Consider the following 24,748-nt stretch of genomic DNA (forward strand, 5'->3'; position numbering starts at 1 on the left):
CTGTTTTCTTATGAACTTGTGGGTGTTTTCCACGTACTTTAGATTCAAGTTATTTGTCAGATACACAAATTGCAAGCATCTGCATATACCTTTTTCTTACTTTTAATTGTGACTTTATGGTTTCTTAGAGATTTTCAAGAGGTTTATATCTAACATAATCCAGAAAATCTGTCAAATTCCTTTACCTGTATTACTTGAGTTTTTAAAGAGATATCATTTGAAAGTCAAGTTTCAGAAAGGGAGACATGAATCCTCCATCCACTGGCACATTTCCTAGATTACTGCAATGACCAGTAGGGGCCAGGCACAGCCAGCTGCCTCATCTAGGTCTCCCATGTTGGTGCCAAAGCCCAAACACTTGTGCACTTTCCACAATGCTTTTCCCAGGCAAAGAGCAAAGAGTTGGATTCTAAGTGAAGCAGCCAGGACATGAAAGAGTCCGCTACAGCACTGGCCCCTGGTATCTAAACTCTGTCAGGTGATTCTAAATATCTAAAACTGATTGACCTCCAGTGGGTGGTCAATTATTCCATTATTCTTTAGTGTGAAGTTATTGAGATAGACCTTGTGATGTTCAGAATTTTTAATGTGGAAAACTCATGTTTTAGAAATAGGGTCTTTCCCTAGCCAGTATTGGCAGCATACAAAGAAATCCAAGCTCAAATCTACTGGCTTTCTCCAAGGTCATTTCTATGTTGTAACTGAGGGTCTTCACCACAGCTATCCTAAATATTTTATTCACTGTGCAAAAAATTCAAAGAAACCATTTTCTCATAATGGCGTGCCTAATTCGCTAGGTTACATTCCCATTGTTCCATCCAGTATTATTCTAGGTATTTAATCCATGGATTGGCAAATGAAAGAAACTGGTGAGTCTCACTTTATCTGTTAGAATGCCTTAAAGCAAGTCTTGAGACTCCAAGACAGAAACAGAAATGTCCCCTGTGAACAACAGTTCAAGCCATGCCCACAAGTTCCACGTTGGCTAGAATTCTCCTTCCAGACTGCCCCTTATGGCTCTAGCTTTGCTTATGCAGCCATTGGAAGCACTGTGTGAAACAGTCCCTTATTAACACCAATCAATCAACCAACACTGACTCTCCTTCTAGTTCTTCTCTAATTAAAACCTCAACAAATATAATAACCTTAGGACAACACAATTGTTTTTTCTTTACAATGAATAAACAAAATGCAGAAAACATTACGAATTAAGTGATTTTCCTTATCAGAGGAAACAAGAGTGGAGATGGTGTGTGTAAATCCAAGACTCAATTTTAGAACTATCTACATTTAAATAATACAAATCCTGGAACTTTAAGAAACTGGTGTCATCACCTTTTATTGTTGTTCAATATGTATTCATCGTCAAGGATTAGAATGTATAATCTTTGTGCCTCTCAACAGAAAAACATACTTTTAAAGCAACCAGTCTTGCGTCTTTCAAAAAAATTTATTAATATCTTAAAGGAATGCAATTTGGTTTTTACAAAAAAATTACTTTTCTTGGTGAGTTAAAATTAAACATGTGACAGGAAATTATTTGTGGATCATACATCAGGGATTTTCAGTGAAACTGAAAAAGTGTACTTGTACAGGTGAAAAATAATCTGTCATATTAGAAATAGGCTTATTTATTCAGATGATTCAACTGTAGAATGAACCCATTTTAGCATTATGCCATCAATGTTTTGAAATCTTTCTCAGCAATTCTCTTTAATACAATTTTCCTTCTCCAGCAGTGATTCTCTTCTGAGACGTTTTCATGCATTCAGGTATTTGGCATGATGTCTGATGTGATCAGCAATAAAGGTGGCAATGAAGTAGTAGCCATGATCATAACCCTAGAAGGTCAAACAGAGATGACACAGGCTTATTTACCATTGAGAAACCCCATTATCAGGGACATTATCTCTTCTGTTGCCTCACTATACTTTTAAGTAGTCCAAATGTGAAAATACTAGCTTGTGGAAGGTTTTTACTCAACATCAAGGTGGCTGTGTATTTAAATGGTATCATTAAGTATAAAAGTGTGACAAAAGCATGAAGCAAAATGAAGCTTTTAATACAACCAGGTTTCTAAATGCTGTCATTAACATGCAAAGAGAGAAAATAACACATTGGTTGAATGTGCAGAGTAAACAGGCAAGCACATCAACAAGGATTTTAAAATCAGGACTGAAACAACTTGGAAACATGGACATTTCAACTAACAAAAGGAGCATTAATGACATCAGTAAGATACCGACCTCAAACACAACATAAGCAATATGAAAAGCACGAGGGAAGAACATAAACATGGCCAGTGTTTTATCCCTAGGAAGCTAAACACGGTCATTACAAATCACTCAGCATCCCAGTTCCAGGGCTGGGCGCTGGGAGTGAGACCACTGCTCAGCTATCCCTCGTGGGACACTTGTGCTGAGTTCTGGGTTTTTGGCTTCATCCTAGCCCAGACCTAGCTATTATAGACATGGAGGTGATGAACAGGCAGTCTCTGTCAAGTATATGAAAATAAACACTTGAAAACCAAAAAGCCAGGAATTCCACTTCCTATATAAGCACATCATCTTCACTTAAGGAAAAAAGAGTAATTTATTAAATCCTGATATTCCTTAGCAAATTGAGTAAAGAAAAATCAATACATCACTTGAAGACTACCAAGGAATACAGAAAATGCAGTGTGCCAACTGAGTTGAGACACATCTTAATCTCTCCAGTCCATTCCAAGTACTGCTGTGGGAAAATGGAGAGGAGCTCCCTTCTCTGGTGACTGACACTTGCTCCAAACACATAAACAGAGGTAGCTCTTAAAGGAGAAAGGAATTAAGGTGTGAGACTTTCGATGTTAAAAACCAGATAATTTCAGGGCAGCCTCCTTGCCCAGCTCACTACAATTCAAATATAAGGTGGAACAAATGGATGGAGATGAAAGCCAGCAAAGATCTGTTTTTTTCAAGGTTAATTAGTAAATGGGCTCTGCTAAGGGGAAAATGGGAATCCTAAGCATAGCAGAAATAAAAGTGGATTTTTAAAAAAATCACTATGGATTCAGGGAACAAGAGGAAGCCCCAAGGTTCTGGTGAATCAGCAGATGTTTTGAATCTGTTACTTCCAAAGAAATAAGGGATGTGTATCTTGGAGATGGGAGTTACTGCAAAGTTGTAGCTTCAAGTCATCAAAGTAATTTAAAAGCAGTCTGTGTTCTATCATGGAAGCAACTGGACAGGAACGTTGAACTTGCAAATTACTTGGACTTACATCTCCCAATGATCCACTTGCAGTTGAACAACTGCTATTTCTTACATAAAAACAGTATTTAAAATAACGCATCTTCCACCTATGTAATTCCTGAATTGTTAAAAAGTTAAACAGGCCCGTGAGTTTTAGGACCCTACACCTGTGAACTGCTCCATCATTTCAAGCAATTCAAAAGGTGGATCCAACAGAAAGTAGACATAGGTACAGGATGCACATGTTTGACAAAAGCCCAAGTCGGAGCTTCTGCACTGATCTGTCATTTTGCCCATTCAGGGTCTTGCACAGCTGCAGGAAGAGGCCAGGGCGCCTCCACGACTGCTACTATCCTGGTTGGAGAAGTCTCAGGATAAACCAAAGTGCCAGCTTTGAAGGGACTGCCTAGTCACAGTATATTTCTTGTCCTTAACTTCATTGTGTTATTTAAAATTTAACTTTATGAAAAAGTAAAATGCCTGCATGAGAGACCAGGAAGGACTTCAAACACGTGCTAACAGGGAGGCAATGGGACAGTTAACTACAGGCATTCTGCTGAAGTTACACAATTAGAGCTAAGGTGTCACCCTGACCAATTGCAAGTTCTGTTTATCTCATTAAATGGGGGTGGCTTCTTTCAGCACTGAGTTGTTAAACACTTGGTACAACTGTCTGTATTTAATGACGTGCATTTAGGGCTTTTGTTTCTCCTCTCCATCACTCTCTTAATGGAAAAATCCTGAGTCAGAAAGCTCTGACTCCTGGTGCATAAAAATACATGCAGGCATTCTTTCATTCTTTACTCAACTCTCAGAAAAGGACCCAGTGCTCCAGCAGCTGCAGTGGGCATTTATTCTAACAGGCAGCGTGTTTCCAACATATTTTCCACACTCAATCAGAAAAGCTTGACTATGAATCCCTGGGTACAAAAACTGCTGAAAGGTATCCATTTGTTTATTTAACAAACACTCCGAGCCTGTGGGCTAGATAACTGCTGAGCAGAGAATGCAGAGATGAGCGAGGGGTCCTGGTATCCTAGAATACTATAAAAGGCCGACACAGTGGGCAAAACAGCCTAGGAGGCTTCAAAGGGACCCTGAGACTTGAAAAGGAAGGACTGACTCTCTTCCTAGCTTTCAAAAAGAGAACTGCTGTTTCTAGAAATTTCCTCAGTACATTTTCCCTTCCAGGCTAAGATTTTTATCTTTGTACAGTAGTTGTCAAAATTCTATTGCCTAAAGGTTTCTTTCAATTTAGAGCATTTGTAGTTAACACAGCACATTTTATATACATATAAATATAAATGAAATCATAAATCATAACCAAACAAAAACCCCATGCACTAACCCTTCCTGCTCAACAATTTCCCTAGTTGACAGAGTATAAATCGTGAGCATTTAGTACCAGGATAAAAAGCAGAGAGAACAAAGGACACATCATGTCCATGATTACAATAATTTTTCTCCCTTTGTACCAGTTACTTGCTTTACACATGCCCTACTAGTCCCAGAGAATTTTTTTCTCAGAGCTTCTACTCCACAAAAAAATATAGTTACACAGTGCCTACCACCAACCCATCAGGCATGTGATAAGAGCTTAGGTAGTGTGAGGTCAAAGACAAATCGGCTAGAAAATCTGACCCTGACCGCACTGCAGCCCCCACTCAGGCGAGTCTGGTTGTTCATTTCATGACAGTAAAGGCAATCTGCTTCAGACTGTGCGCTTCACCGTCACCTTGGCCTTCCTGCAAAGAGTGCAAAACCATCTCTGGCTCAGCACTGCGACTGTGTGACCGCAATACGGCCTTACTTTTTTTTTTTTTTTTCTTTTAAAGAAGAGCTGACTGCTTCCTGACTCCTCATTAGCTACGCTCAGCTCTGTTATTAGTTGCTTGGGATATAAACATTTTAGAAATAATTAAGTTGATTTACCTCCCCACCACCCCAAGAATGTCATCTGTGTTTTAACTTTATACTATTTTTATAAAAGAACTCCAGAGATTCTCAGACTTTGCTGGCAGAAACTTTGTGGAAACAAGAATTCCTGGCACAACCTCAGGGAAAGGAGATGAGGCACCCAACACGGTAAGTGCCATTTGGAAACAAAACAAAACAAAAACATGGTTTTGTACATCACTTAGAGCTACAATTACTATATCTAAGCACAATACTGTTTTCATAATACAATTGCTGAAGGTTGGTGACGGACTCAAAATGTCATTGTGATGGGTAATGTTCATATACACCTCAAAACAAAACAGAAAAATACATGATACATACAAGGACGTTGATCCCATGTTCAGAATTTCCCTAGGGAGAAGGAGATGGCTAAGATCTGCTGCACTAGTTAGACTGCAGGCCACGCCTGACTGCTCCTTGAGCTGGCTCAGCCGGCTCTAGCTCCATCCGAGCTTCAAGGAGCTGGAGGGAAGACAGGACAGAATCTAGAGCCAGTGACCTTGCCTCCAGTCCTGATGCCACCACCCCATCCTCATCTGTCACAGATGAACGGGAGATATGACCCTCTCATCCAGTGGGATCGACAGTGAAACGAGATCATGTTGCCTATCTTGTAATCGTAACATACCATAAAGTGCAGTGGCTTAGTGTTCCCATCAGAATTACATTTTAGATCAATGTGCCTGTCACGAGTGAAAATCATGTTTAAAAAGAATCATGACCAGATGCAAATTTGGGTGAAATTTAAATGAAAGCCAGAAAGAGATTTTATTTATTCTATTTAGATTTTGTTTGTATTTTTAATTTTTTTTTTAAACAAAAGCAGAACTTCCTTACAAGTCAGGGTGTTCTGTAGATAATTGTTTTAGTCAGGATAACATTTCCAAGTCAATTGAAATTTAGTAATTGCTCTTCAATAAACAGCAACTGGGTGAGAGATACAGTGCTTGTGCGTGAGGGATAAGCACTGCTCATCTCTGGCTAAGATCTCCTTGCACTCCCCTGCGACATGGAGTGCATGTGAAGACGGAGGCACCCTCAGATGCTGAAGGTGATGGATCACTCAGGGATGAAGCTTGGCAGCGAGGAGAAATATGTAGGCATTTTTCAATGCCAAAAGCTTTTTGACTTGTATCAAATTTGCTCTTAGAAATCATTAATGGGGAGATTTTTTTTTAAAGTATCTTTAACAGGATTAAAAACTACCTTACTAAAGGCAGCATTTCATTTTATTCCTAAAATAAAGTGCAAGGTAATCTTGTTTTCTCAAATTTCTGTGATCAAGCTAAAACTTTCCAGTACTTGCCTCTTGTGATCTAAAAACAACAGGGATTTTCTTCTCTGTACAGGCAGCTATGAAGTTCTCAGGGTGCAACTCATTGTAAAACTCATCCGCTTTTCCTTGATCAATCAGTATGTCCAACTGAGGACCGGTGTAGGATTTCACAAGATGGGTAGCATCATAAGCCTGTAAGAGAACATTAAAAAAAAAAAAAAAACTTCTCGGAATACATTATACACCATGCACCCGATGCACTTTAAACTTGAGGGTTGATTAAACCAGAATCTCGCTAGGTTTTTAGCTGCATGCTCTTCAGCCTTGTTTCCTAGTAACAGCCTCTTTCCTGCTTTCAAGCATTCCTAGCCTAGTGGCAAGAAGCCTGTATCACATTTTTTACAGTATGTCCTGTTTGGTTTGGTTTGGTTTTTGTTTTAAAGCATTACAATTCTGAATCACTTCTTAACTCTAATTAAAACATGTTTTTGTTTCTTTATAAATCCTTCCACAATTGGAAATTTTTAAAAATTCTTCTAACTCCATTAGATCTTTTTCTATTTCCAAATATTCTGTACTTCAAAGTTTTGTGTTTTTTTTTTTTGATCCAATTCTAGATATTTAGCCTTCCTTCCCTTCTGCCATTCCTAAAGATCAGATATAAGTCATCTGAATCTCATATCAAACACATCCAGTTTCCTATCTGAGCTAGCTGCCATTAGTTACAATTTTATATTTTGCCACTTGATTTCAAATATTTTTGCAAAATTATATGCAAGCATATTCACTAACCATAACTTTTGGGCTTTGATCAAGGCAACAACTACCAAATGATTTTCCCTAAGTACTACATTTCTGAAGATCATCTCCTTTTATCTTAGAAGGAGACAGTGGATGGAAACCTGTGAAATTCAATGAGTTCTAAATCTTGACGTGGTCTCCTTTCAGGCTGTCATTATTATTAAATACTAACCTAAACACGATACAGTTAAGACAATGGAATACACTGCACTTGGAGAAAATTATACCATGAGATTTCTTTTTAAGTTTCCTGGGCCTCAAGCTTTTCCACTCTGCCTTAATTTGCTGATCTTTTGTCCAAATAAGGCTATTATCTTTACAACAAAAGATCTCAGGACAAGGAGATTATACAGGGCGAAGTCTTGAAACACTGATGTATACACACATCACCAGTTCTGAGTGCCCTATCATAAACACTCTCAGCACGCCTTCTGTCCTAACTGTTCTGCTAATGCAATCTAAACCCGAACAAAACTGTAACCTAGTAACCAAGGTGTAATGCTCCAATGTGTTAGAATTCCAATCATAAATCCTTAAAGAAAGTAGGAATCCATGTGGAAATGACAGAAAACTACAATAGAAATATTTTAGAACAAAGAAGTTGGTTTTTATCTGCTCCCCTATTTTCCGTTTGTTAACTAACACACATGCTAATGTGTTCACTTGCAAAATATTTCAACTCTTGGTGGGGTTTTCAAATAACCCATATCTGGACAAGAGTAAAGCTGGCTCTTATGAGAAATTCCATTTCAAAGCACCTCTTCCCATGCTTGAAAAAAACAGCCTTGCCATTGACATTAATTACATAAATGTCACATTGCAAAATATCTTCTTTTAAGGATTTTGAAATCTGAAGTTTAAGCTCTAAATCCAAGAGTTGCTTCATTCTGATATACATGCACAAAGTCAGGTCTTGGTTCTTACTATATAAACGAACAGACAGTTAACAGGAGGCAAGTTAAACAGCAATCATATTTGACATATTTTTTTAGCTATGTTCATTTAGAAATAAATTAGCTCAGCATACCTTATATATATATGCATGCTCAGCTCTGAAGCCTTAACTTGAGCAGTCTAGGAATATAATATTGTGGTATGCAGTATACTCTTTCAACAGATTTGAAAACTTAAGCATGAAGAATATCCACCTGGTACCTACCTGCCACTTGTTTTGGTCTGGTCCCAAAAATGCAGCAAAGGCTTTTTTGCTCCAGACACAGAGCACTGGGTTACAAATCGGAGCAAAGGCTGACACAGACTTTAAAAAGCAAGAGATATTTTAAAATTATATTTTTTGTTAAATCAAGTATAAATAGATATTTAAAATGCTTAAAATTCAAAAGTTATTTGCAGCTTGTTACAATCTCTGATTTGTCAGGGAATTTCCTATGGACAATTTTCCTTATGCTAATATTCTGGGTTTAAATCTCAAATTTTTCATAACACATCTTCTAAATATTATAGCAAGAAAGCTAATAAAAACAGGTGTCAAAATACTGCAAAGCAACACATCAGAATTTATTTACATGAAGCACAATGGAAATTTCCTGTTTTTTTTCCCTCAAAGCCTGTTGTTAAATAAAAATAATGAATGCTTTGCTTTAGTGAATATATGATTAAAATATGAGGTATTTTTTCTCTTAAACAATGTCAAGAAAACAATAAGAAATGCCTTCAAGTGTAATTGAATTTTAGTGTCTATTTGTGTTTTTGTAGGATTTTTTTTTTCTACTAGATAAAGAAACAGAATCTCTTAGGCTCAAAGTACTTATCAATGTTCAGGTTTAGCAATGTGCACTAGCATTTTTAAAGAGTAAAAACCTGAATTAATTCTAGTGGTATACAGGACACTATCTCACACTCAAAATAAAATGCTATTTTAAATTAAAAAGAACGCCACTATCATACCATGAAAATATTTTACTTTTTTCTTAATAAAATATAGCTTTTATTTAGAATGAACTGCTGTAGTACATAAAGTGAAGTATGGGTGTCTAACATTCTATAAATTTATAAGCTTTAAACAAAATCATGCACAATGAAAAAATAGAATATTCATTTTTTTTGATATGTGAAATATTTTATCTTTTATCATCATTGAAAAGAGGATGTTGCACATGAGTTTAAAATTTCTAGGCTATGCACTATATAATGCTCACCTTTATAATAAAAGTGAAATATCTGGTGGTCCAGCAAGATACCACTATCAAAAATATAATCATTTTTAGCAAAGAAATGAATGATGCCGAGAATGAAGTTTTCAATGAACCTGCATTTTAACTTTTCACCAGAGGCAAGGAGTACATAGAATTCTTAAAGCTCTATGAGCTTAGGAAATCAAAGCTGACTTTATAAACATATTCTTGATAAAAAAAATCAGTGAAAGATATTGTTACAATATTTTAATCAAGACTAATGATCTTCAGGGGAACGTATGCTCACAACTATAGCCGCATGAAAGCGGTGAGATTAAGGCTGCATTTTCTGCCAGTTCTAGTGAGCCAACCAGCACATGGGCAGGCTCCTGCGCTTCTGGTCCTGCAGCATACGCTGTGTGGTCAAGTGGAACACCTTTCTCCCACAGCCCCCAAAGCCATCAATAGCAGAAAAGCTTAGTGCCAATACTAAAACAATTCTATCATGTCAATCTTTAGAAATTGCTGACATTGTATTTTCAAGTGATATTTATCACAAGGAGCTTAAGAAATCTTACTTTGTATTTTCCAGGATTTTTCAAAGTACAAATCAGAGCTCCATGGCCTCCCATGGAGTGGCCAAAAATAGACGTCCTTTGGGGATCCACTGGAAAATTGGCATTTACGAGTTGGGGAAGCTAAAGGGAATTTAACAGCACGAAAAGAGGCATAAGAGAAAATAACTTACAAAATTATATAAAATAATCACACAATCAGCACTTCCAAATTATAGTCTTACAATGATTTGAACTTAGGAAGATGAAAATGAAAGAAAAATCACCTCAGATTGATAGAGATTATTACTACATCTCTAGCAGATATGAAACAGACTTCTTAGCACCTCAGGAAGATGATTCACAAAGATCATTTAGAATGTTCTGAACTTTGACCTAACAATTTTACTCCTTGGAAATCCATTTTAAGGAAAATCCTTAAGAGAGAAATTATACACAAACTAATGCAGAAATATTGGAAATATTTTTATACAATCAAAAAATAGCATAAAATTGTATGATTATGTGAAAATCAGTCATAGAAAATATATCAAAACAATTGTTTATAAAATTGAGTAAGAATTATAGGTGATTAAAGTGTTAGAATACTGGTTGACTTTTTATAATGTATGTATAAAAAAAATCAAATCATGTAAATTTAGAGAAGTATATAAGGTACATATAAACATTAATAGAAGAAACGCTGGAGCACATGTGATGGCGAAGCCTGAAGTGTTGGTATCCCATCTGGGCACTGATTTATATCCTGGTTGTTCTGCTTCTGATCCCGCTTCCTGCTTATGGTCTAGGAAAGCAAGATGGCTTAAGTCCTTTGGCCCCTGCACCCTTATGGGAGACCCAGAAGATCCTGGCTCCTGGCTTCAGATCCACTCAGCTGTGGCTGTTGTGGACATTTTGTAAGTGAACCAGTGGATGGAAGACCTCTCTGTGTGTTTCTCCTTTTCTCTGTAAAATCTGCCTTTCAAAAATTAACAAATCTTAAAAATAAAAGCAGTGCTTTATCACTTATCCCTTCTCTTAAGATTGATTTATTTAACTTCAAAGTCAGAGTTACAGATTAGTGGAGGGGCAGGAAGAGACAGAGAGCAAGATCATCCATCCACTGGTTCACGCCCTGAAAGGCTGCAATGGCCATAGCTGGTTGAACCCAAGTTGGGAGCCAGGAGATTCTTCTGGGTTTCCCCTGTGAGTGTAGGGGCCCAAAACTTGACCCATCCCCTAGTGCTTTCCCAGGCCATTAGCAGGAATCAGGATCAGAAGTGCAGTAGCCAGGACTTGAATCCATGCCCACATGGGATGCATGTACTACAGGTAGACAGTTAGCCTGCCATGACACCATGCTGGAGTTATCCTTTCTAACTATACCTTATTTATCACTATAAACCAGCTGCTGAGGAAATGAAAGGTGCCTTCACATAGTATTTCCTTTGATCACACAGATCAAGACAATTAATAAATTCTAAAATTGGACTTAGTAGCTTCAAAATTTTCACTAAGATAATTTGTAAAACTGTATCAAATAGACTTACCAATGTAAAACCCTAGCTTGAAATTCTTGGGGCTGGAAGACTCTGTGTCCAAAGCCACACTGACGGGAGTCAGCGGTTAGCACTCACAACAGAAATTAAATTACCTCCTTTGTTACATAAGAATACATCCTGTAGTTGGTCTTCCAGGGCTCTTCAGTGGCATCCACGTAAAATCCAGCACCAGTGCCAAAGTCCCAGCTGTCATCTTCTCCTTTAATATTGCAGCCACCTATCAAGGAAAAATTTGGTGCTTTCATCTCTTTGTCATAATTGCTTATACTTTAATAACACATTTTTTTAGATGAATCAGAAAATCTATTTGCAGTAGAGCTCTTCCCCAAATACTGTGCAGTCTTCACCTTTTGAGACACATGGTAGGATTAGACTTCTTGACCCATTATCTTTGAAAGTGGCTATGTGACTGGTTCTGGCTGATAAAGGACAAGGAACGACCTTCCACACTGGAGAATTTAGCGGCCATGGGCAGGCACCCAGCCTTCCATGGTGACGAAGTTTCTTCTAATGTATGCCACATAGATGCCTCCTTGATGTTCTACCTGTCAGGGAACTGAACTGAGATCCCTTCCCTGAGGATCCTCCCTCACTAACAACATTTAATCATCTTTACAAACGTGGTCTTAGAAGGGAAAAGACGCATACATTTATGCCCAGTTATCTATCTTGAACCTAAAACATATCCCAGTATACTTTGGAATCGTTCCATGCTATTTTGCCTACATATCCCATTGAGATTTTTTTTTATTTGCCTTTAAATTTACTAGGTTTCATTTTACATATACCTACATGTAATTACAAAGTCAATTACTGTGATATTTATTTATTTGAAAGGTAGAATGTATTAATTCTCTTTCTATAGGTACCTGTTATAAAAATGCTAGTCCCAGCACTGTAGCCTAGTGGCTAAAGTCCTTGTCTTGCACATGCCAGGATCCCATATGGGTCGTGATCCTAATCTTGGCAGCCCCACATCCCCTCCAGGCACACAGAGCTACAGGTAAACAGAGGGAGTTCTCCCATGACTGGTTTGCTCCCCAGATGCATGCTGACAGCTGATATTGCGAGAGGGGAATGGTAGGCCCCAGGACCTCAATCAAGGTCTCCCAGGTGGGTGAGCCAACCACCTGAGCCATTACCTGCTGCTGAAATGGAGCTGGGAGTCAAAATCAAGATATTTTCAAATAAAATTATAGTAATATGCATTCTGAGGGTAGGCACTCTTCATTATATGCAGTCTACCTAGCTAGTAACACAGGATTTTCTCTTATTAAAGATGTCCATTATGATATCTAGAAAAATGTAATTAAAATTTATGCCTAGTGATTTTATACCTTTGATGCTTTTTAAAATATTTTATTCAAAATTAATGATTCCATTTCTAACTAGATATGCCTTGCTCTTGTACAATATGGCCTATACTGTACTTCTAAAGGCCAGTCATTTGACTATAACAGCTTTTGCAGCTATTTAAATTTCATTTCTTGATACTTAACTATTGAGTTCTCAAATACTTGATATTTTCATGCTTCTAAATATTGTAATCATTCATGTTAAAATGCGTAATTATGTAACAAGGTAATTTTTCCAGGAAATACAAAGTAATTTCCTAAGCACTGTACATTATTACTTTTACACTGCCACCAACATGGTATGAGTTGAGTTACCTACTCTGTTTACGTATCTTAGACTACGGAAGATAGCTACAGAACTAACCTCTTTCCTGGGTGCCACGTCATGAATGCAACGCAGTGAGGAAAGTGTAGCATAGTATCTGAACTACAATGTCACTTGAAAATAACTGAGAGCAAAAAATATGAAATGATTACTACAGAATGTGTAAGTGTGCTATATCACCAAACAGTCTCTAAGATGCAGATTTTCACAAAGGCTCTTCGGAACAAGAATACTTACGGGGGCTGGTATCTGGAGAGATGACGATAAGGCCATGTTCAGAGGCAGCTTGCTGAAAACCAGATTTTGTTATGAAATTTTGTTCTGTGCAAGTTAAACCTGAAGATTAAAAAAAAGTTATTTCATTCTGTAATGTGAATGGTTCATAAGCTATTCCTCTTGTAATAAAACAAGTTTACTTGATATTACTTAGAATATTTCTTTAGAAATAATGTTAGACAAGATATAACAGTTCTCTTCAATGAAACTTGTAACATTATTAACCTGAGAACTGTCTTAGGCTAACTCACCTTGTATCTGTGCTACAATCACTTTCTGAAGTTTAAATGACCAAAATGCTGAGGACCATGTATGTTTCAGAATTCAGTATGTTTCAAAGTAGAGAAAGGCAACGTGGTGTATGGCCCTAATATTACAACAGCCCCACTGGGGTATTAGTAAACATGCTACTTAACCATGCTATTATTTCTGCATCACAACATAAATATTCACAGGGAACTAAAACTATAGCCATTTTAACATAAATACTGAATATTCTACATAGATAATTCTCAGCAGTAAAATTTAGCATAATTACCTTTGCATTCCTCACTAAACCAAAATGAGATTAATGACTATCACATCTTCCCAGGTTTTACAACTGTTCCTGTCATTTTTCTTAATTTCATGCTTTTCAGTGATGCAATGAAGGATACAATTTAATTCTCTTCCTATAAATACTTGTTGCTATAAAAATGTGAGAGGTCCCAGCATGGTAGCCTAGCAGCTAAAGTCCTTGCTTTGCATGTGCCAGGATCCCATATGGTCACTGGTTCTATTCCCGGTGACTCCACTTCCCATCCAGCTCCCTGCTTGTGGCTCAGGAAAGCAGTTGAGGATGGCCCAATGCCTTGGGACCCTGCACCTGCATGGATACCCAGAAGAGGCTCTGGGCTCCTGGCTATGAAAAAGTGGGCCCAAAACATTTTAAAATAATAAGTACACTTGAAGTTGCCAGTCTCACTGGATGAAGTGTTAGAAGTTAAGTTCTGTCAAGACTGACCAGTCCATGTCGGATGAACCGGATCCCTGTTAGCCTGTAGTGGAAAATTCCTCCAAACACTGATCACAGGTCAGCAACTGTAGACCTTAGCATGAGTGTGCTCAGGTGAGGAGGAATTGTAGCCTAGGAAGCATGAGTTTGGGATTTCAGACAGGATCAGATCTGGTAGTCACTCAGTCACTTAAGAACTAGTCATGGAGACTACGACGGGCCTCAGTTCTCTCTTTGTACCTCATATGGACCAGTAAATGTGATGGTATGTCAAGGCGCTTGAATTGGGTCTGGGACACAACACACAGTGTCTCACACTTGAGATATGCATGTTAGATACTGCAGGAAAAATTGTGTGTTTTGTCTACTTAGAAAGTAATTTTTTTGATTAATGTAGAAGAAACTGAATTGCAGACTTACAGAACTGAATTTATGTCCAATAGAAAAGCTACTCATAAGAGTTTGTAGATGGTTAGTACTTAAAACTGTACTTGTTTTACATGAAGGATTTTCAGAATAATTTTAAATGTGCAATTTATCCACATAAAGTATTCAACCATTATTACTATGTTCACAGTTATGCAAATATTACCACCATCTAATGGTTAACATTTTCATCACCCCCAAATGAAACCTTGGACCCATTAGCAGTTAATCAGTACCTCAACTGCCTTCTCCCAGCCCTATGCAACCTCTAGTATGAAGGTTCTGGAGCCACCTATTCTGGCCACTTCCTTTAGATGGAATGTGATATACAAGCTATGGCGAATGACCTCTTTCACTTAGCATAGAGTTTACAGTGTTCATCCACATAGTAGCATGCATATATGTACTTTGGCTTATAGAATAATAATCCACTATATGGATATACTTTACTTATCATCTCACCAACCGATAGACTTTTTTAGATATTTTAAGTAGAGTGCTATGAACATTTCCTGCTTTTGTTGATCAGTGTGACCAGGGAAAGAATAATTTATATATGGACAATCTTTCAGGATTTCCATATGGATGCTTTCATTTCATTTAAACTATTAACTGTAGCAACCTAACAGCTGATCTAATCTTTCCATCAGTATTCTTCATCTAATCACAAAAATATTTTGAGTTAGTCAGATATGTACTTCACTTTCACTTCTTACAATGAAATATTCATTCTCATTTTCAGACTAGTGTCTGGGGCATATCCCTCATGACACATACAAAAAAAAGGTTTAGGGAAATCAAAGCTGTAAAAACCTATTTAAAAAAATAAAACAGCATCCCATGATATGATTTTCTTCTTGTCATGGTTGCTTCAAAAGAAATACCAACACTTTGTGGAGGAAAAGTCAGGACAGGTGTTCAAAATTACACCACCAAAAATTACTGTCTCCTCATCTATTCTACAATCTTTTAATCACTGAAGAGGAAGCCTTAAACTTTCCACGTTTTTGCAAAAAAGCTCTACGGAGTTCAGTTAAAATATTCTAGAGAATACTTAAAGAAGACGTTACTTGTCTATGATTTCGAATTGGCGCAGCATGGTGTCCCAGTTTCATCTAATTCTGTTTGATTTCATTAAGGTCTGCACAAACCAGAAATGCTGGGGCAGATACAAACCAAGTGAATAACACTTCCAAGCCCTTGTCATTGAATCCAGACCCTCACATTCTCTATTAAATTATTTGGTCTAACTGAAAAAGAAAAAAATCTAATGTAATTCATATTTTAAGACATTCTTAAGATAAATAAACAGAGTGGACCATGGCAGGCCTTTAAATCTTTTGTAAGTGGTTTAGAAACCATACCACTAATTCAAAATAAGGCTAAGACAATTAAAAAGAAAAATAAAACTCCATAAAACTCGGTGCATGGTACTTACCAGACAGGAAATACAATACAGGGCACTTTGCAGTTTCTGCCTTTGGTGGCAAGTAAACACCAAATTTCATTTTGCACTTCAGTTCAGCACTGTAATTTGAATAACAAAATATTAATGCCACCCTAAAATTAATCAGGCAGAGGTAATTATGCTGTATGAAAAAGTAAGACATACAGAAAAGACCAAAATAGATGATTTAATGCTCAGGAGATGAGTGATTCCACCATTTAGGGTATATATTTTGTCCCTTGAAGGAAGGGCTGCAGAGAAGCCTGGGATGATCTGAGCTCTTACCTGCTTCATAAAACCCTTCCTCTGATCTTCCTTTCTCTGAGATCCAGTTTCACGCTTATATCCAGGTGTACCTTATGCCTCCAATTCCCAAGACTTTGGTATAAACTGTCATTCCCAGGCTCTTTTTTTGCTGGTGTTTAAAATTCAGCTTTCTAGGTTTTACTAAGCCAGGGATTATTTGCTCATCTCTATGCTTGGCTCCAAAATACCGTTTCTGTCTCTGTTTCCGTTTCTCTATTACACAAATGTGTTTGTATTTAGTCATTTTACTTAATTACATGTTAGTCAGACTTTGGAAAGTGACAACAGAGGCAAATGCCAGTGTTTAACCAGCCACATTTTATCAAGAAGTTCATGTAGAAAAGATACCCACAGAACAGGTTCTCAAGAATTCCTAACATAACACAGGCATTCTCACAGAAATGCAGATTATCAAGTCTGAACATGGTCTTTATTCAGGCTCCCCTTTACCTCACACAGTCAAATCAGTCACTCAGTAAGCTAACTTGTTAAACAGATGATAAAGCACACAGGTTTGAAAATGGCATGGGGTAACCTAGAGATAATGACTTGTTTAAAATCAAAACAGCAAATGAACATAAAAAAAAAGAAAGAGATCTAAGATTTGATCTTAGCAGTTACCTGTCATGTTCAAAAACTTTCTGGAATCCCCCAAAGCTCTTGCTGCTGGAAACCTGTTTCAACGCCATCCTCCTAGTGATAAACATGAATCTCATTAATTTATAGAGAATCAGTTCCTGAAAGATTTGAAACAAAACTGATCGCTTTCAGTTAAATTACCAGAACACAGGTTGGGTTTCCACAGCACTGCAGTATACCATTACTGCTTAATAAGTTTGTTTTTGTGGACTGCCCAAAATGCTTTGTAAAAGATTTCAAGATACCAATTATTTTAAAATTAAAACATATTAATAGCCTGCCAACTTGCAGCAAGGAAGTCAAGGAATTGGGCTGATCATAGTTCATTTTTCAATGATTTAATTATTTATTTTGAAAGTCATAGTGAGGAAAAGTGAGGCGGGGAGAAGAGAGAGAGGGGAGATCTTCCACCTGCTGGTTCACATCTCAGATGGTGGCAAAGGCCAGCACTGGTCCAGGCAGAAGCCAGGCATTCCATCCAGGTCTCCCTGCTTTTTCCGCTGCTTTTTCTCAGCCACCAGAAAGAGCTGGATGGAAGCCAAGTAGCCAGAACATACCAGCACCCAAATGGGACACTGGTATCTCAGGGGGCAGCAGCCTTATCCCCTAGACCATAATGCCAGCCGCATAATCATGGTTGATTTAAAATGAGAGGAAGACAGATGCTGTGATACTGTTGATTTTGATAACAGGAAACACTTTCAATGATATCTATTTTTTATATAGTAAACCAAATTCAGTCTCAGAAGATTCAAGGGAATAGTGTTAACAACATTTTATATCTCCTTTTAAATCAAACCAACTGACAAAAATGTAAGCCTACAAATTAAAAGTCATTAGGAAGTTCCAAAATTTGATGACTAACTTCTCACCAACAAACCTTTTAAATTTGTATATAAAAGTTATCTTAAACTTACATAAATACCCCACATTAGTTTTCAATAGAGAAAAAACTCAGGAAAACTCCCTTTTCCAATAAATGCCCAGGGACTAAAGGGAAGCAGACCGACTCAGATGCAAGCCTCCGAAGGAAGCTTTCCTTTCCCATCCCTCCAACCACTGCACTTAAACGCAAAGCAGTAAATCCTGCACGCTAAGTCAGCAGCGCTACATGCCAGGAACAGGCACTGCTGCTTCGGCACTGCTGCTCTCAGGAAATGTACAGTTGCAGCTTGAGGATTCTTACAAAGACATACAATAATAATTTTTCAAAAATAATTTGGGATACATCTTTGTAAAATTCTTCACCAGAACAGCTTCAATCTTATTTTTAATCTCTTTAATAAATCCAAATAGTTTTGCATTGGAAGCTTGAATTTAACTCAAGCAGCCTGACACCACAGCCTATTGCCTTGGCTGCTGTGCCGCCCTCTCTCTCTAGGCTTAAAGAAACACAGACATTCCAAGACTGACTAATCCTACAGGACCATTTATCACAGGGAAATTATTCTGTTTATGGGTGATTTATGTTTTCATTTCTTTTTAAAAATGTACTTATTTGATAGGCCCAACATGGTAATCTAGTGGCTACAGTCCTCACGTTGCATGCAAAGGGATCCCATATAGACACCAGTTGGTGCCCCAGAGGGCCCCACTTCCCATCCAGCTCCCTGCTTGTGGCCTAGGAAAGCAGCAGAGGACGGCCCAAAGCCTTAGGACCCTGCACCCATTATGGGAGACCCAAAAGAAATTCCAGGTTCCTGGTTTCAGATCAGCTAAGTTCTGGCTGTTGTGGGTACTTGGGGGGTGGGGATGAACCAATGGACAGGAGATATTTCTTTTCCTTCTGTCTCACATTCTCTCTGTAAATCTGACTTTCCAATAAAAAGAAAAAAATCTTTTTAAAAATGTATTTATTTGAAAGGCAGACTCCCCAGATACTGAGCACAATGCAGGGGACTGGGTCAAGCCAAAGCCAGGAGCTCAGTAAGCAACAAAGTGCCCCATACATGTTATTAATTATCATATATACATTTCAGCTATTTTGTTGATTAATTATCTTAAATAATGAATGCAATTTTAATAGCTATACATGAGTCCAAAGAGTAAAACTGGCCAAGTTATTTTAAAAGGAAATCCCATTTTCTGAACCCTATTAGGAACTATGTCTGCTTACCCAAAACGTGGTATATTGAGCATGTGTCTGGCACACAGGAGGTTCCTAATAATTATCTGTTGAATTAATGAATAGTATTTAAAAAATTTCTAATTATATAAGTTTAAAAATTAGCTTGTCCTTTTATTTCTAACACTCTATACTATTAGTAAACCACAGTAGTCTATTTATTCTGCTCTTTGAATGTTCCTTAATTAAAATCCAAAATGTAGTATTCTTTCATTTGTCTAGAAAAAGCAAAGGGATAATACTTTTCTCAAATTGTAGAATGCCATAAAAATTTTTTGGAACTTCTTTTTTCTTCTAACCATTTTACAAACTACCTTCAATTACAAATAAAATAAAAATGTTAAGTATAACAAAAAATATGACAAAGGTAAGAACTAAATATGTGTTTTAATACATATATGATGATATACTAGGTTATTATATTTTTCAGTAAGTTCTTTGTGTGAAAAATAGTAGCTTCCCAAATGAAATTATTAGACTGTTTTTCATTCAACTGTCAGAGTAACCCATAAACAGTAAAACTTAAATATACCTGTCAATGATTTTTTGATTTTTTTTTGTCTGCACCACAAGCTGATGATCCTGGAAAAAAGAAAAATTAAAGCATTTACAAATGGAAAGCTCTACGCAGAAGCTATCAGACAGAACTTCTACACACAACCCATTATGAGCTGAGACGTCGTCTTCTTTCAACCCTGGATCCTGCAGTACCACCACTTTCATCTAGGCTTTCATCTAGCCACCTTAAGACTTATGTGACCACAAGGCCTGGTACTGAGTTGAAATCTTTTGCTGGGCTATGAAGAAATTACATTGTAACTTGTAAATATATTAAAAATAGTCTTGGGCTGTTAATTAGAAGTAGGACATGTAGTCAACAGCTGAGAGCAAAGAAAACAGGAGTGGAGGCTCAGGAAGGCTGGGGGCTGCCGCTGGCTCTGGCGAGGAGGCCAAGCTGACCACAAAGGGAAGGTTCTACTAAGGGCTCACCAGTGAACCTCCTTTCCAACATTATGTAGGAGCATTGGGTGACAAGAGCTGGGTAGATAGCAAGAAACAAGACAATCTCCCCACAAAGGCCCAAAACCAAAGAATTTTGCAATGCCATAGGAATTACATAATTTTTCCACAAAGTTAGTAAACATTAACTTTATTTGGAAAAGAAAGACACATGTCAATGGTAAGAACTGGTAAAGTCAATCAGTTAAAAGAAAAAAAAAAGTTGCATTTGTTTACAAAGCAGCTGTTCCTAAAAGGCCAAATTGTCAAATCTGTTCTTTTTAATTACAGAAGTGAAATGTCACTGACCTTGGGATATCTGAGTTATTCCAGTTTTTACCCAATTTTTTCTTGTGTCTCAAGTTCACTGCATACCTCTGTTTTACTTGTTTGTATTTTCTCAGATGCCTTGGCTTTTGACCCATGTCTGCAATTTCAGCGTGTCCCACTCCACTGGCAGTTAACAACCTAGACAGGCTCCCCCAAACCAATGGATGGCACTGCTACAAGTGACTCTGCTGACCACGGCCTCTCTGCTCAAACCTTCCTCCGTGAAACTCTTCCCTCCTTCTCTTTGTCCTTCTATCCTCTGCTTGTCTTCTCTCACATGCTTCCCTTTCTCCCCTCCACCGCCTAGCTCGTATATTTCAACTACATTTTCTGGATGAAAAACTTTAACTCTGCATGTCCTTCAAGTGTTAGTACCAGAAATGGACCTTCTTGCTGGAGCTTTCTGCCAGGGTACATTACTAGCTAGCAACATCTAATAAATCTAAAACCAAGCATTTTTATATTCCATTTACTTCCCAGGGCCATGCTCATCTTGCTTCACCTACATTTGAAGACTCCCAAAGTGAACCTTTTTTTGAATTCCCAGTGCCATCATCCGGATTAGGTATAAGTTAAATTAAAGCAGATACCTGCTTTGCAGTGGTATGTCTCACTATAATCACTTCTGCATGAATGCACAGGACCCTAGCCCACTAAGAGTACCTGAGAAGAGCCCATCTTTAGGGCTCTGAATGCAGAGGCCAGCCCCCATGCCACCTTCATCTCCCAAGGTCTCCTCAGCCTGCCTCCATTCACTTGGTGTGCTTGCCCATTGCAAATCAACCACTCCTACAATGATCTCACTGAACTGGCAGAGAGACACAGGGGCATCTGCCAGGGTCTAGTCACTAGATGCAGGGGTTCCTTTTTTTCTCCAACAGACAACTTCTTGATGTCCCGTCTTGTCTTAAGGGTTGAAATCCAGGCCTGCAGCAAAACTGACCACCCCGCATGCAGCCCCCAGAAGACAGGGGCCCACCGTGTCATCATCAAAATTCCCTGAAGGACCAGGTATTACTGATCAACTGAAGGAGGGTCACATGTACAGCAGACCAACTAGGAACTTGGGCACCCAACTTGAACCTGTACGATGCTTTCCCCAAAATTGCTCCTGGAGCCAGGAAGTGGAGGCATGGCCACATGACTTCTTGCTCCGCAGGCTACAACAAACATTCCCTTTCTTCCTCTACCCGAGAAATCAGCGACTGGATTTCTGCACATTGGACAAGAGAATTTAGGGGGTTCTATAGCAATTCCTCCCACCAGTTTTGAAGCGGTTCTGTATCGCAACTTAGCCTACATGGAACTATTATTCATTTCCATTTCAACTGTGATTGAAAAAAAAAATCACATAAAACCGTCTTAGCCTTTTATAATTACCTGTTTCAGCAGTGGTAAGTATACTGTTAGTCATTTTAAGAAATAGGATTGGCAAGCCAAAATTAATCAGCAAATAATAACTGTGGCCACACCCTGACTGCTGGAGGTTCAGATGGCTAATTGGACTTGGCTAATCAGACCAATAGTTTAAGAACCTGTAAGCCATGGAAATTGAAGACAGAGTAGTCAGTTATATAATCTGCTTGATGTTTGATACCATTGCAATTGGCAATAACTGTGTCATTTCCTTCCTGAAAGGCAGGGCTTGCGCCTTAAACCAAGTCCTCATCCCTCCGCGGTCATCTCTGCAAATGCTTTCCCCTGCCTCTAACATCTGTCTCTCTGGCCCCACAGTATATGATAGGTCTCGTCTAATCTTGTCAGATCCAACTCTGTAATTCTTGGATGGACTGGAAGGTTTCTCTTGAGTGGCTTGGCCTCCTGCCACACTAAAACGATGTCGGACAGGTTCTCCAGCTAAACGCTCCAGGTTCAAATCCTGTTTTTACCCCTTACAATCCCATGAGTTTAGGCAAGCTGTTTAACCCAAAGCTTCATTTCCCAACCTGCAAGATGAGCATATAATAGTATCAATTTACAGTGCTGCTCCAAGAATGAAAGTTCATTCACGTAGTGCACAAAAGTTAGCTGTTATTTTTTCCTGCAACTAGGAGCGCCATTTCCACAAGAACCCCCATAGGAAACACAAGCCAGCCCACACCAACTCTAACGACACTTGGCACCCCCGAGCTTTCAAGAGCGTGGGCTTCCTGTCTGCACCCCGTGATCCCGCCCGGGGATGAAAGCCAAACACCCGCGTGGGATCCGGCCCCGCGCGCCCGGCCAACCAGTGGTGCCAACCAATGCTTCGCGGGCCAGTGCGCGCCACCGAGTGGGCCCACGTCCACCGCATGCCCAGGTGCCGGAGGAGCCGGAAAGGAGTATGCCAAGTAGCGGGCATGAGAACGCGTCAGCATGCCCGCGGCCCCGGGGTTACAGGCCAGCTGGGGGAAATCGGCGCAGCAAATGGGATTAGAGAGAGAAGTGCGTGCCCCCAGGTCAAGGCCGGGGCCGACGTCCCCACGTAGTGTCGGCGCACCTCGGGGCTGCAGGCCTCGGCTTCTGCTTCCAGCAGGCGCCGCCGTCGCAGCCCCGGGCTCGGGCGAGCCAAGGACGTCCAGGCTTTTTGCCGCGATCTAGTCTTACCTGCAGCCGAGGAAGCGGTGCAGATGAAACGAACCCTGAGGGAAAGTGCTGGGGCTCAATATGGCCACTAGGGACCCGGACGACCCCGCCCCCTGGCCCCGCCCCCTCTGGTCCGCACTCCGGTCGTCCTCTGGCTCCGGCTGCAGCAGGCCCCGCCCATTCCTGGGCCCGCCCCCTAGCGCCTGCACTCCAAGGCCCAGTCCTCTCTGGGCCCGCCCCTCTCTGGCCCGGCTCCTTATCCCCGTATTTCCCGGCGGCCTCCGCGCGGTTGCGTCAGTGCCTGGGGCGTTTGGAATGGCCGGGTTCACCTCAGGCGAACCTGCGCGCGGGCGCGCCCTCGGTGTTCCCGGGAGGCTGGACGAAGCCTCAATGAAGTGAGGTCTGGCTCCCCGCTCTAGCGATGAAAGGGTTTCTGGTTTCCCCACGCTCCACGTCCTGTTTTTTGTTTTGTTTTATATTTCCCTCAGGAAAAGTTGAGCTGAGTGAGAGTTTCTGGTTGATAATTTGCTGCCAATCTTTGCCTGTTTGGCTTCTCTAATTTAACCAAACCTGTGAGGAAAGAACTAGGATAGGTTCAACAGAGGTTAGAAGGACAAGTTGAGAGCACGCAGTTGGTGGCTCAGGCCGACTGTGGGCACGGCCGCTGACAGGAAGGCCTGCACGCCTGCTTTCCCGCCTAGTGACTTCAGGACTTGGCAGGGACCTTGAGAACTCGGGAGCTGATCCTGCTGAGGAAACTGGCAGGAAAATGATGTAAACCCAGATGAGATTAAGTGCTGGAACCCATGTTGTGCCTCAAGTCCTTGGCATAAGTATCTTTTAAGCTGAAAAACCTGTGAATTGAATTTGTGGGCCTATGGATGAACTAGGACTCGGGCTGAAATAGTGTCTATTCAAAATTAGTTATTTAAAGAAAATGTTGAGGTAAAAAATAGAAAAGGTCATTTTTCCTTTTTGTTAATTTAAAATATAATCGCTAAATGGAGTTTCTTTAAATTGAGTTTCACAGCCAAAATGATAAAAAGGATATTTCAGATTGCTGTTTATTTAGAATTGATGAATATTTGAGCAAAACTGAGGATGTTCATTTAACAAATTTAGTGTTCTGAGGTGCACACGCTAGCCTAGCATCTATAATCTTGAAGTCCTTTTACTAAAGGATCTTTGTATTAGTATAGTTTGATAATCCTCAGAACTAAAATTTATTTTACCCTGCATAGATTAAAACATCCACAAAATCGGCCTCTTTAAAATATTAGGATTATGCTTTTATATGGACAGAAAAGCAATCTAAGCTGAAGTCAGAACTAAGGATGATGTTTCAGATAATGAAACTAGTAATAAAATGTGGGTAAATATGAACTACCTAGAGCCATGGTCCCTAAACCGTATTTAAATGTGTAACTAAGGAGGCAGGGACTGT

The 24,748-nt window shown here is 39.2% G+C and overlaps 1 protein-coding gene across 2 annotated transcripts; it reads right to left on the bottom strand.

Moving 5' to 3' along the window:
* Positions 1-1,431: 1,431 nt before the first annotated feature.
* On the bottom strand, positions 1,432-19,992 carry ESD (esterase D). Of its 2 annotated transcripts, none has more exons than XM_040991407.1 (9): positions 19,943-19,992; positions 17,268-17,339; positions 16,332-16,420; positions 13,435-13,533; positions 11,610-11,734; positions 9,980-10,099; positions 8,426-8,524; positions 6,496-6,657; positions 1,432-1,841 (listed from the first exon to the last, which is right to left on the bottom strand). In XM_040991407.1, exons 2-9 carry the CDS (start codon positions 17,333-17,335, stop codon positions 1,761-1,763), a joined length of 843 nt encoding a protein of 280 aa, XP_040847341.1. In that variant the 5' UTR covers positions 17,336-17,339; positions 19,943-19,992; the 3' UTR covers positions 1,432-1,760. The 2 variants fall into 2 exon arrangements, with proteins under 2 accessions (XP_040847341.1, XP_040847340.1); XM_040991406.1 differs by lacking the exon at positions 19,943-19,992 and adding an exon at positions 19,402-19,456.
* Positions 19,993-24,748: the final 4,756 nt, after the last annotated feature.

This window comes from Ochotona curzoniae, unplaced genomic scaffold (genome assembly GCF_017591425.1).
Source record: "Ochotona curzoniae isolate NIBS_2020 unplaced genomic scaffold, NIBS_Ocur_1.0 contig_64, whole genome shotgun sequence".
Taxonomy (NCBI): Eukaryota; Metazoa; Chordata; class Mammalia; order Lagomorpha; family Ochotonidae; genus Ochotona; species Ochotona curzoniae.

Bases quoted from the DNA above. Each gene is read 5' to 3' on its own strand.
- ESD (XM_040991406.1), bottom strand. From the start codon at position 19,424: ATGCTCAATATACCACGTTTTGG. The intron at 13,534-16,331 runs GTAAGTACCATG...TTTAATCTTCAG, and splicing joins TGTATTGTATTTCCTGTCTG to GTTTAACTTGCACAGAACAA. The intron at 11,735-13,434 runs GTAAGTATTCTT...TTTCCTTGATAG, and splicing joins CTCTCCAGATACCAGCCCCC to GTGGCTGCAATATTAAAGGA.